The sequence below is a fragment of the Kryptolebias marmoratus genome, linkage group LG12, assembly GCF_001649575.2.
Source record: "Kryptolebias marmoratus isolate JLee-2015 linkage group LG12, ASM164957v2, whole genome shotgun sequence".
NCBI classification, from domain to species: Eukaryota; Metazoa; Chordata; class Actinopteri; order Cyprinodontiformes; family Rivulidae; genus Kryptolebias; species Kryptolebias marmoratus.
The window spans coordinates 23,728,769-23,743,041 of NC_051441.1; the positions used below are offsets into that span (position 1 = coordinate 23,728,769).

General features: G+C 38.8%; 1 protein-coding gene across 1 annotated transcript in view; it reads left to right on the top strand.

Moving 5' to 3' along the window:
* Positions 1-2,911: 2,911 nt before the first annotated feature.
* The window catches only part of ube2z (ubiquitin-conjugating enzyme E2Z), a 30,745-nt gene continuing 19,383 nt past the window's right edge, over positions 2,912-14,273 (top strand). Inside the window, exons 1-4 of the mRNA XM_017432226.3 lie at positions 2,912-3,774; positions 10,316-10,388; positions 12,208-12,395; positions 12,552-12,663. Of these exons, the coding sequence (XP_017287715.1) occupies positions 3,356-3,774; positions 10,316-10,388; positions 12,208-12,395; positions 12,552-12,663 (792 nt within the window). The 5' untranslated portion in view covers positions 2,912-3,355. The remainder of the gene's footprint in view (positions 3,775-10,315; positions 10,389-12,207; positions 12,396-12,551; positions 12,664-14,273) is intronic.

Consider the following 14,273-nt stretch of genomic DNA (forward strand, 5'->3'; position numbering starts at 1 on the left):
GTGTTTGTAGGACCACTTCCAGATAGCAACATTCTGGCATCGGGAGAAAAACTGCGCCAGCTGGAGTCCCCACCACTTATCTGACTTGTCCTAGATGGTCTCTCAACCTTGGAGCTGGTACCATCCAAATTTGGGCCTGTGCCACAGGGCTCACCCGAGAAGTCCTGTGGTAGCATCATTCTGCACCACATGGCTCCAGACTTCCCTGCTCTTCCTTTGATGCTGCATAATCTTCCTAACATGTGTTTTGTGCCTATACTTGGTCAACTTATGCACCTTCAGTTTCTGCAAGTATCACTGCTTGGATGATCAGGGGGTCCATGAGGCAAACTGCCGCCATGAAGCGTGGCCTGCAGATGGAGTCGGAGGTGCTTGCAAACTACGCTGAGATATTGAAGGTCAACGTGCTCCCTGTGGGATTCATCGTTCACCCTGACACACCATATCTTGTTGCAACTCCAGATGGCAGGGTGTATGACTCATCAGAATCGCCTCCATTTGGACTGGTTGAGGTTAAAAGCAGTACAAAGAATGATGTGTCCCAGGTTGCTCACCTCAAGGTTCATAATGGCCATGCATGTCTGAGGCGTTCACATGTACACTTCTGGCAGGTACAGGATCAGCTGGCAATCACTGGATTGGAATGGTGCGACTTTGTCACTGACACACTTACAACAATAAGTGCTGAGCAGGTATGGCGTGATAAGTATTTGATTGCTCAAATGAAATCTAAACTGGATATGTTTACTTTAAGACCTTCATCAATGTGTTTATGTCAATGCAGTAAGGCTGTTAATCACTGTAAATAGTTTAGTATAGTAAGTTTGTAAATAGTTTAGGTACTAATAAAAATACATAAAAGTACCAAGTTCTTTTACATGAAATTGAATAATTTGTTTGTCTGTTGTCTTGTAATTTATGTTTTAAAAATTGCTTTTTGGTAAGGTTGTACTCCTTAAATATTTGATTTGATGGATATTCATAATAATATTCATAATCCTCTATCAATGTATAGTGTAGTTATAAAATGTTAACTTAAACAGTTAACCTTTTTTGTTTTTACTAGATATTGTAAATTGCACTTCTTTTCTTTGCAATTCAACTAAATCAATCCACGAAATAAAAAAACAAAAACAGTGTAGTATGCTGCTCAAGTGTGTTCTAATTGAATATTTGAAAGAATCCAAAAAATTTAAATAACTATTTACACAACACTAGAAAAATTTACATCCATAAATACTTTAATCAGCAAAACAAAATGGGCCTTGATAATTTGCCAGAACACAACAGTTGTGCCAGATCTGATTGACAGTTTCAATTGAAGGGAGTGGCACCGGAGAATCCCAGATGTGGTAGGACTTGATCCTGGCGATTCCTCGCTCCACAATGATCCGAAGCCGAGCAATGGCTTTGGTCTCCTCTGTCTCCTTCTTGCTGAACTGACCAGAATGTCTAAATGGTGGAATGATGAGTTTGGCTCCAACTTCATGAAGGAGGTCCTGAATGAGGAAGCCTTTATCTGCCATGACTTCATCCCCTGGCTCAAGCAGAGGAAGGATTTCACTGACTTTAATTATTTTCTTGTCAGAGATGCAACCTGTGTATGGTTGTTTTCTTGCCCCACAAGAAGAACTAGGAACTGAACAAAAACAACTGCACTGAGACTGAGCCATTTTCCTCACTATCTAATGCTAATGCTATAGCCACCGGAAGTTGTTGTGCACCACTTCCACTTTAAACGCGGAAGAGTGAAAAAGGTCTATTCTATCATGAACTTTTTTAACCTGCATATTTTAACCTGTCATAGAGGCAGCAACAAAAGTACACAAAAAGCTATGATAAAAGCAGAAGATACAAAATCATTTTTCAGACAGACTATACACAACTGAAAAAATAAAAATAAATAAAAAATGATTTTAAAAGTTATGTGAACAATACAAACAGTGACAAGCTTTTTAGCAGTAAAAGCAAGTACAGAGACCAAGTGAATGCATTAGTTTTTTAAAATAGAGAAAAATTAAGTAGCTGATATTTTTTCAGTTTCAGAAGTTCCTGACCAGAAGACCTTTGAACAGTAAAACCTTGGTCAACTTCTGATGAACAGACTTTTTTTTTAAGATGAGGAGTGTAATCTGGTAACATGTTTCTGCCTGATGGTGTAGGAACTGTTAACTAAGAGTTTGAAGATTTTAAAAAAGTAAAAGTCAAAATCTCTTTATTTGTCTCCATTGGGAGAAACTTGTCTTGGACAGAGGGGTTACACTGCACCGACACGTAACACTCACCCATAACATCACAAGGTTAATAAATACATAAATAAATTAATAAAATCATTACAAACCCACTGCAACACATGATCCTCCAACCTCTGAACATCTTATTGAAGAACTAAACGAATTGATCAGGAATTAGTCATCATATTCATAGTATAATTACTTATTTTATAGTATACAAAACAGCAGTAACTTTAAAGCATGTTTTCAACATGTAAAAAGAGCCTATTTTGCTTCCTCTGCTAAGTCATTGATCACTGATTCCACAAAACCAATCACATAAACTTAGAATATCAACAATGTTTTAAAGACATTTCCAGTTCCCACAGTTCCTGAATGCAACAGATAGGAATATTTTGTCCAGCTGCTGTGTTGAACTGTCACCGCCTGTCATCTGAGACCCTGCCCCCATGCCAAAACAGGATCAGAAGTTTGAAACTGAAAGAAAAAATCTAGAATTTAAAAAAAGAAATCTGAAATCTGAAAAGTAGTTTTGAACTTTTTTTTGTCAGTTTCAATTTTTTTTCCAGTTTCAAATTGTTTTGTTTTTTTTTTAACAAAATTTATGGCCTTAATATAGTTCCATATATAGACACGAGTGATATGCAAAGGACTTCTCAAGATGGCTGCCAAAATTTTCCCCGAGCTGCTGTGTTTGGCCAGTCCAATGTTTCTCTAGTTCCGTGGGTCTGTCATCTTCTTTTTGGCCTTCCACGAGACCCGTACAACACTCGTACCGTACTACATGATGTTTGTGTGCAACACAATTCTGGCTCCGAAAGAATATCTGCTGGTTTGACCGTGTTTTTCCAACTGTCGCCTCACTTGACCGCAGTCAAACGGCAGACCTCGAAGGTGGGTGTTAAATAGAGAACACTTTTTTTTATGAGGTCTGGAAAGAAATATAGTTTGACAAACAATACACAGCCAACGCTTGCCATGTTCTTCTTGCTCTTGCCTGGTTGTCACTTCTCTGATTTTGGAAACGAAACAAGTAGCGTCAGACCCAACCATCAATGAGGCTAACACCTCACACTTCAAGTTAGACAACAACACGTTAGCTTGCTGCTAGGTGGGGCATCATGGCGGACAGCTTGGGAGAGGAGTTTAGCAATGGTGCTAATGGTTTAGGCGTTGCCGGACAGGAGCTGCCGACTCTGGCCAACTCTCTGCCTGACGGACAGCCAGGAGGAAGCGGTGCTCAGTCCAACTCCAACCCGGCCTCTCTTCCTTCACCCGCACAGAGTGGTCTTACAGTAGCTCCGGTTCCTGCTGTCACCGCTGCTGTCGGGTTTGGGAACACGTACACGTCGAACTCCACGGTACCTGTCGTGCCCGTGCCTCCGGTCCTCCACACGTCCCCGCCTCTGCCGGCTGTTGGGCTCGGGGTGGCAGGCGGAGGCCTCCTATCACAAATCCACGCCGCTTCCTGGGACCCGACCCTTAGTACAGACTGGGACAACGAGAAGGCTTCCCAGCAGTGCATTCTGAGGATAAAGAGGTAAGTTCACTTTTTACTAAGCAGTAAATTACACTGGATGCGTCCTGTCATCCATGTGTTTTGTAATGTTAATGTTAGGGCCAAAGCTTTTCTCAAACTTTTTGTCACTTAGCTGAAATGAAATAAAGGATTTTGTTTCTAGACCTCCATGGAGTTAATTGGTGTCACAATTATTAAGTGAGTTAAAAATTGTTTTGGTTTCTTCTCTCAAATTCAAAGGGTGAGCTTGAATTCTAAGTTGCTTAATGTAACCAATAAAGGCTTTTTGATTTTAAAATAAACTTTTCATGAATAAAAACAATAACATCAACAAACAAATAAAACATGAAAGAAAACAGACACAGATGTCAAAATCTTTAAATATATATAACAGCTCCTAATGAAAACAGGTTCTGTACAAAATTTTCTAATCTGCATTATACAGGTCCTTCTCAAAAAATTAGCATATTGTGATAAAGTTCATTATTTTCCATAATGGAATGATAAAAATTAAACTGTCATATATTTTAGATTCATTGCACACCAACTGAAATATTTCAGGTCTTTTATTGTTTTAATACTGATGATTTTGGCACACAGCTCATGAAAACCCAATACTTGGTCGGGAATCCTTTTGCAGAAATGACTGCTTCAATGCGGCGTGGCATGGAGGCAATCAGCCTGTAGCACTGCTGAGGTGTTATGGAGGCCCAGGATGCTTCGATAGCAGCCTTAAGCTCATCCAGAGTGTTGGGTCTTGCTTCTCTCAACTTTCTCTTCACAATATCCCACAGATTCTCTATGGGGTTCAGGTCAGGAGAGTTGGCAGGCCAATTGAGCACAGTAATACCATGGTCAGTAAACCATTTACCAGTGGTTTCGGCACTGTGAGCAGGTGCCAGGTCGTGATGAAAAATGAAATCTTCATCTCCATAAAGCTTTTCAGCAGATGGAATCATGAAGTGCTCCAAAATCTCCTGATAGCTAGCTGCATTGACCCTGCCCTTGATAAAACACAGTGGACCAACACCAGCAGCTGACATGGCACCCCAGACCATCACTGACTGAGTACTTGACACTGGACTTCTGGCATTTTGGCATTTCCTTCTCCCCAGTCTTCCTCCAGACTCTGGCACCTTGATTTCCGAATGACATGCAAAATTTGCTTTCATCTGAAAAAAGTACTTTGGACCACTGAGCAACAGTCCAGTGCTGCTGGCTCAGGTCAGGCGCTTCTGCCGCTGTTTCTGGTTCAAAAGTGGCTTGACCTGGGGAATGCGGCACCTGTAGCCCATTTCCTGCACACGCCTGTGCACGGTGGCTCTGGAGGTTTCTACTCCAGACTCAGTCCACTGCTTCCGCAGGTCCCCCAAGGTCTGGAATCGGCCCTTCTCCACAATCTTCCTCAGGGTCCGGTCACCTCTTCTCGTTGTGCAGCGTTTTCTGCCACACTTTCAAAGACTTCCCACTGAGGTGCCTTGATACAGCACTCTGGAAACCGCCTATTCGTTCAGAAATTTCTTTCTGTGTCTTACCCTCTTGCTTGAGGGTGTCAATGATGGCCTTCTGGACAGCAGTCAGGTCGGCAGTCTTACCCATGATTGCGGTTTTGAGTAATGAACCAGGCTGGGAGTTTTTAAAAGCCTCAGGAATCTTTTGCAGGTGTTTAGAGTTACTTTGTTGATTCAGATGATTAGGTTAATTGCTCGTTCAGAGAACCTTTTCATGATATGCTAATTTTTTGAGATAGGAATTTTGGGTTTTCATGAGCTGTATGCCAAAATCATCAGTATTAAAACAATAAAAGACCTGAAATATTTCAGTTGGTGTGCAATGAATCTAAAATATATGACAGTTTAATTTTTATCATTCCATTATGGAAAATGATGAACTTTATCACAATATGCTAATTTTTTGAGAAGGACCTGTATATACGTACAGTATCTATGTGTATTCTTTTTTTCATTAGCATTTTTTAAGTTAAAGTTTAAATGCATGAAAAGATAATTTGATCATATGTTGAATCTCTTAAATAATGTGGGCTCATGCAAATTTTACCAAACCTTTTTGGTATTAAAGTGTCAAAATATGTGTTGTGACTGTGTGTGTCACTAAAATAGAGAAATTCTGGAATGGCCACTGGTGACACTAGACATTTTGAATTTTGGCAGCCATCTTGTGAGGAGTGATGTGTATCATGCTGTAACATGTGGAAACAACGCAATGTTAATGCCTTGTGCTGCTTTGTCATCAGTCCATTAGTGCTGAAAAAAAATTCTTATTTTACTTAAACATACATAATGTGAAAACAAAAGACAAGAGTATTTTGTAATAAGCCATCCAATAAGCCCAGTCAAACTTTAATGGGGGCAGTTTTGCAAGTTACCAAACAGTTATCATTTCAGGAAAACAGTTTGGATGTACTAAGATAAATAAATTTGTATTTATTTGAGGAGCTTCTCAAATAAATACTGTCAAATAAATACTGTCAAATAAATACTGTCATTAACGTTTTTTCAGATTACTTCATTTATCACCACTGCTGCCTTTTGTAGCATGTCATCCACTATAATGTACGGTTAGTTAGCCATCACTTGTATGTAATGCTGGGCGATATAATGATACATATTGTGGGGACGATAGAAAAGTGTCTATCGTGATATATTTTCTTCTATCGTTTCTATCATAATTGTATCAATGATTCATGTAAATATTTCATAACCTGGGCTACGACGAATGTATTAGTGTTGTCACTTTGCATACATTCAATTTATATAAGTGATAAATAAGAAGAAAAAATAACTATTTTGCAGAGAACCTCCGTTTTGCGACATGACGCTGCTTTACGTGTGGGTTTGCGACATGCTTTACGGCAGCAGCTTTCTGTGCGGCCCGGCAGCACACCATATTCTGTGACCCACCGTATGTGTCNTGCTAATGCTAACGCTAACTCTGCTATGAGACTGTTTTCTCATCTGACGCCAACACAACAAACCTCTTCTATCACTTAAAGAAGAACCATTAAAAAGAATATTTAACAATCCAAAAAGTGCAAGGTCAAACAAGTTGTAAAAGAGCCGGGAAAGTTGTGAAAAGTAAAACTATAGTCGGCCGAAGATAATAGTCTGTTGTCATTTGATACTGTTACGTCTAACAGGTACATATATATTGCTGCACTAAAATGCAGCAAATCTCATTTATGAAAGTTCAGTTAAATGTCACTTCGAAATAAAGCTTGAAAAAAGTAAGAAATTAGATTATCTTTTCATATTTTTCAGAAAATAACTGACAACGTACGTAATTGGGGTATATCGTGATATATATCGTTATCGTGATATAAAATTATCCATATCGTGATATAGAATTTTTTCCATATCGCCCAGCACTACTTGTATGACAGTCTGGATCTGGAAGTCACACAATATCCTAGTCCTGGTCATTTATTTTGACAGGGTTTAGATGTGAGGTTAGGCATTAATGATAATATGTTTTGATCACATTGATTACAGTGTTGGCATTATTATTACCAGCAAAACCTAGAAGCTCATAAACATTAGCATTGTTATAAATCATGTCTGCTTAGCTAATCTTCACAAAGCCTCTTATGAAATTGTGAAAACTTTGTTTTAAGTTACAAGTATGTTTTCCATCTTCCATTGAGATGTGCAGATTTGATCACTAGTTTTTGAGGCTGGGAGTTCAGTCTTTCTTAATGAACACCACTAACTAAAGATGCACTGGCTAATATTCATTCTGACCGACCTTGATTGGTGATTGGCCAGTCAGCACTCAAAAATGTTGTATTTTTGTGGTCAGTGATTGCATCACAGACAATTTGCTGCCAGGGATTAAAGTTCTCCGTTGCCACAACGGATATCATTTGGAATGTGGCCAGGATGGATTTCATTTAATTTTATCTCACCCCACCGCACCCAGACAGTGCAAAGATGATGCAGACTGATTGATGTCAGAATGGAAATGGAATTTTTTTTCTGTCTAAAATAACTTTGAGTTTCTGTTGAGTTGTTCTGCTTGACTTTGGGTCACTTTTCCCAGTGTTGTGCCAAAAAGTGATGGTCTGCCAAAAACTAATTGTCCATGGCAGGGTACGCAGTCTGTTTGAGTGTCTCTTTTTCTTTAGTTCTTAGAGTCAAACAATGCCAAGAAAAAACAAAACAAAAAAAACTCAAGACGTTCTTTCTCGGATTTCTATAATCCTTCTCTGGATTAAAGCAATAAAGACAACGTTTTGACGATTTGGATGTGCTAAACTTGCTTAGATTTGGAACCATAATGTATCATTACTTTACTGTGATGAAAATTAATTAAATAAATTTAAAAGGAAAGAAAATGTGTTGATTTTGATGTCTAATTTACTTGTATGTTGCTGATCATGCAATTATTTAATGTTCGAGTACTTTTAGTCACAAAAAGTCTATACATTTTTTTTTTCAAATATAAAAACTCTCAGAATGTGAATACAGTGATAAAACTCCTAAAGCTTTACACTGAAAGGGTTTTTCTTATTTTGCCTTAACATAACTTGATTAAATCCCAAATTATGATATTTTAAAACATGATAGCATAGGTTTTCCTTTACACAGTACAAACTAACGTAAATAACCTTTTGCAAGACTGATGGACCTTTGAATGACTTTATTTCTTTATATTTGATAGATAGGAAGATAGATAGGAAAATGTATGTAAATAGCCATAATTTAAGATTTAATCTGCTAAAAACTGATCATCATTCATTATCTTACTATGAAATAGGATTTCTGCCCTAAAATGACTAAACTGACTTATTTTTTTAAAGATTTCAGCTCATGTAGTCAGTTTTACATTAAAAAATAAATAGCTGATAAATAGCTAAATAAGTTATAAATTAGGCAGATTTTACTACATGAGATAAATGAGACAAATCTTTGCTACAATCTATTGCATACCAATATGTGTTTTAGTGTTATTATTGTTTGACTCCAAGAACTAAAGCACAAATAAGCTGTGCACAATCCTATGGCCATTTACTTTTTGGCACACTTGTCCCAAACCTGGATAAAGAAGGTGTTAGAACTGTGACATTAAAAAGAAAAAGAAAAAAAAACCCACAAGAATTTACTGAAGAAACCTTATTTGTAGTTCTAACATATGTAGGCCGTTTTTATTGACTTTTTTCTCTCCCGCAAAATACTTTTTTTCAGTAGTTGGTGTTGCCTTTTGCGCCTAATAAATATATGCAAAAATGTGACTGGATTGTGATTTGATTTTTGAAAGAATTGAGTTAAATGGTTAGGGTTATTATTTTATGCCAGCACAAACAATTAAATGAATCATGTTACTGTTACATGTTACATTTTATTTATACATAAATCATACATAAATCTGTATTTATGTGTAAGGGGAGTTGAGGTTTGATATGCACTTTGGTACGTTTGGCATAAAAATCACAATTTGATACTGATGTTCTGCAAAAGCCTGTTAATCACCCACTCATTCAAAACAGCTGTGTTGGAACAAGGAAACCAGTAAAACATGCAAGATAGTGGACCTCGGAGAGCAGGGTTGAAGACCCCTGCTTGAGAGCAACTGAAAACTGTATAAACAAGATGTTTTATGATTCTGTTAAAATGTGCGCCATTTCACTACATTTTTAAAGCTGTCACACTTCAGTAATCATCTTCATTGACAGTTGTTTGCCACAGTCATCAGTGAGCATCTTTTGCTTCTGTTTAATGCTGTTCCCAACATTGTCTGCACATTCAAGACCATCCATCCATCCATCCATCTTCTTCTACTTATCCGGGGTCGGGTCGTGGGGGCAGCAGCCTAAGCAGGGAGACCCAGACTTCCCTCTCCCCAGCCACTTGGGCCAGCTCCTCCGGGGGAATCCCAAGGCGTTCCCAGGCCAGCCGAGAAACATAGTCCCTCCAGCGTGTCCTGGGTCTTCCCTTGGGCCTCCTCCCGGTGGGACGTGCCCAGAACACCTCACCAGGGAGGCGTCCAGGAGGCATCTTCACCAGATGCCCGAGCCACCTCAACTGGCTCCTCTCGACGTGGAGGAGCAGTGGAAATAGAAATAATGTTGATTTGGTCTTGACTGCTTCGCTAGTCAAAAAGCGAAGCAGTCAAGACCAAATCAACATTATTTCTATTTCTGCCAGTTGAGCATGGGATGTTCATGGCACTGACATTTGTCTTGGGTGATTCAACTGCAAGTGGACAGCTTGTCATCCAGGACATGGTAAATCTAAAAACAAAAACAACTGGACTTTTATTCTGTAGCTGAAGACGTTTTGAGCCTCAAATTCCACTCTTTGCTTTTTGAATTGAGAAAGCTCCTTGGATGGGAAGCAAAACATGTTCAACTACAGAATAGAAGTCCAGGTTTATTTGTTTTTTTTTTAAATTGCAGATGGTCAGACTTTTCTGAAAGCTCAGTTATTTGATCTGTTTCCTGTTTCTTATAGAAGTGTGGGCAGCCAAAGTGTTTTTAAATTCAAAATGTATGTCAATATAACATTTTTGTCATTTTACAAAGCTAATCAGTTTCCTTGCTTTTTAGGGATATCATGTCCATTTACAAGGAACCTCCACCTGGGATGTTTGTTGTTCCTGATCCTCAAGACATGACCAAGGTATTAAAAGAACTACAGTCAATATAACCTTTTGCAAGTTAAAATGAAGTTCTCCTGTACTTTCAACCAGTTTATTTATTAAAGAAAATAGTTATTTTACCTTCTAGTACCTAGGTTACCAAATAGTGGACTGTGGTGCAGACCTAAATAAGTGTTATCCAGACAAAGATCCGTTATAGGATTTTCTCACTTTTGCAGTGAACAATTTTAAGAGGGACAATACATCCACATGTACTTTTTCACTTCAAACTAGAGTCCTTTACCAGAGGCCTGGGAGCTTGAGGGTTCTGAACAGTTTGTATGACTGCGGTATTCTGGACAGAGATCTCAGAGGTTGTTCCTGGGATCAGTTGGAGCCACTCTTCCAGTTTGTGGGTCCAAATCCCCATTGGCACCACAGGGGCTTTGACACTCCACAACTTCTCTGTTTAGGTTTTCAGCCGTTGGTATTTCTCAAGATTCTAATTCTTCTCCCTCCTGATGTTACGGTTATTTGGGACTGCTACATCTATCATTGCTGCCTTCTTCTGTAACATTATGCAGTCAGTTATCCATCACCTGTTTATCAGTCTGTATCTGGAAGTCTCACAGTATCTTAGCTCCCGTCATTCACCACATCCCTTGGTGGAGTCTCCCACTTTGACTGTGGGACCTACAGTCCTTTTCCTGCACAGACGTTTTTGTACACTATTCCAGCCACTCGTTTATGGCGTTCCACGTACGCTTTGCCTGCCTACATCTTGCATCCCACTGTTATGCGCTGGATTGTCTTATGGCATCTTTGCACAGCCTGCATCTTTTGTCCTGTCTGGTGTGGTAGACCCTGGCCTCTATATTTATTGTACATGTTGTTTTATTGTGTATCTGTAAACCCTAACCCTACAGGCTGGTGTCTACCACACCAGACAGAATCCACGTGCAAAGATGCTGCTGACACAGTTCATCACATATTCAAATTAAATCGAGCTTTATTTATTAAGCACATTTCACGCACACAGCAACTCAGTCAACAAATTGAAAAATAGAAGAGCAAGTGTTTTATATACACTTTCATACAGACTGTACAGTATGTACAGACAGACATATTCACACACATCCAACAAACACAAGCAATAAAAACTTAAGCTTTTGCAAAAAGGAACAGTTTTAACTTTTAAAAATATCAACATTGGGTAAGCCTTTTTAAGAACTAGGGGAAGTGCATTTTATTTCATGGGAGCACAAACACAACAGTAGCAGGATGTAAGAGAAAGGCAAAGTGTACATGGAATGCCATAACCAACTTGTTGGAATAGTGTATGGGGAATTCTTTGAGTATGGGTGGGCTGGACGTTCCACAGTCAAAGTAGACCCTGATCATAACCCTAAGATCACTGAAATAAAACCTCACAAAAATGTACCCCCAAACATTAAGAAGTACCAAGGACTGTTTAAATGTATAGGGTATGAAAAGTCAAAGCCTCAGTAATCATCTGACACCCCCCCCCCCCAAATAAATTATTAAAATATATATATTTTTTTAAAGTGCAGTGTTCTTACTCCTAAAGATCAGAACAATACAATCATTAACTTTAACAACTATATTTTCTTAGTACAAGACCAATACGCAGTGCGCAAAGTGAGAGGAAAAAAATGCTGTTATGCAGGTTATAAATTCAACTTGGTTTACCATGGCGATCTAGCTGGGCTTAAATACTAGTTTCTCCATAATGATAAAAGCTATTACTTTCAGTTTAACATAAGCCACTTTTTTTACCTAGTACAGCAATCATGTACATTTGCTTAAATGAACTCTGTCTCCTGACTGTTTTTACTTCAGATCCATGCCCTGATCACTGGACCATTTGACACACCATATGAGGGCGGCTTTTTTCTTTTTCTTTTTCGCTGTCCCCCAGACTACCCAATCCATCCACCAAGGGTGAAGCTTATCACCACCGGACACAACACTGTTCGCTTCAACCCCAACTTCTACCGCAATGGCAAAGTGTGCCTTAGCATCCTGGGGTGAGTTTTTTTATTTACTTTGTATTTGTGGTGTCTGGTGTGGGCTCCAGTAAACATTGGTCTGTATAATTTTTATTAATTTCTGGTATAAAGCATATTACACTGTGTCATAAGGAAGCAGAGAACAAGGCCATTAATCTCTGTGTCTTTGTGTAGGACATGGACTGGCCCAGCATGGAGTCCAGCCCAGAGTATCTCATCTGTCCTTATATCCATTCAGTCTCTGATGACTGAGAACCCATATCATAATGAACCAGGCTTCGAACAGGTATTTTTATTTATTTTTTTCTTAAGGCAAAACCAGTGGTGTAGTTGCAAGGGTTTTTGTTTGTTTTGTTTTTGTCCACCTATCTGGTTCCATTGCTAAACTGGAGCCAGTGCTTGCTGGTCACTGGTTATTTTTGTCTTAACTGCCAGAACGACCAACTCCAGCACCAAAAACCCTGATTAACAGCTCTTTACTAGGCCAGAGTAAAGAACTGTTTTTGTCAGGGCTGGGAGTGGGCTCATGTAGATCAAAAACCAATAAACAACACTGAATGCAGGAAGAGATAAAACTGTATCATACACTTTATCAATGTCTTTAACATCATAAAACCAACTCAACTCTGGACAATTAAAACATGCCAACAGAGATGTAATGCTATTCTCAGGCCAGTTCAGCCATCTCCAAAAACACACTGTTATAAGATTCAATAAAGGAAAACGATGGCAGAGCACCACCCACAAAATAATAACCTAAAGTTAAATACATTGCTTTGATCAGAATTTAGAAAAAACAGCTGATTTAATTTGAAGACCCAACAAAGTTGCAAACAATGTTTATCAGATCAGTTGAAAACAGGAACAACAAAGACAGCTCTATGCAGTGCACAGGCAAGTTTAAGAAAGTCATCTGTAGAGAAACATCTAAAACTGATTCCCTTTTGGAGTCTCTGATACAAAATGGCTGCCACAGTTAACCTATCAAACCCAAAATTGGCTATAACTGAGCCATGTTTAAAGGTACTGATCTAAACTTTTGTGTAATAGCAGCTGTCAGTGTACAATAGACATACTGTGACAGCTAATAGATCCCTTAGGTTTTGTTGGAAATATTTCTATAAACATTTTGAGAATGTCTGTTAGCAAAATATCTTGAAAACCACTTGACAGATTTTAATGAAAATCTCAGAAAAAAGCAGAAGTATGATTTAATCATCATCCAAAAAGAAACATGAACTCTTAATAGTCATGGTTGATTTAGAATCCCTAATCAGTGTAACATTAATACTGTTGGATTCTGGGAGGAACCTGATAACTTGAAGGAAACCCATTCAGCAAAAGGAGGAACATTTCACAAAGAAAGACCTGTGCAGTTGAGATTTAAACCAGAGCCTAGTTGGATTATCAATATTTCAATAATAATCAAACATCGGTAATTCACTATTTGAAATTTGTAGTACTGTCTTCTAGGGCTGCAACAACGAATCGATAAAATCGATAAAATTCGATAATTAAAAGCGTTGGCGACAAAATTCATTATCGATATGTGTCGCGCAATTTATGCGTCACTAACGTTGTTGCGGAAACGGTGACGTCACCCGCAGCGCGTTTGCTAAACAAACTCCGTCCCAAATATAAGTCATTGCTCCGTCCGCTCCGTAAAAAAACAAACAAAACTCCGTCCGCTCCGTATGATGATGAAGAAGCTACGGCTCCTCTTCCTCACTGTAAACTTTCTTTCTGCTACTCCATTACCGTTTGGGGGGGGGCATGTTTTACTCACTGCAGGTTAGAATCTGCTGAATAGGGTTTTGTGTTTAGTCTTAAAGTTGTTCAGCAGCAGAACTAGCTCTGTGAGCTCTGTTAGCAGCAGTTAGCATACAGGAAACTGCA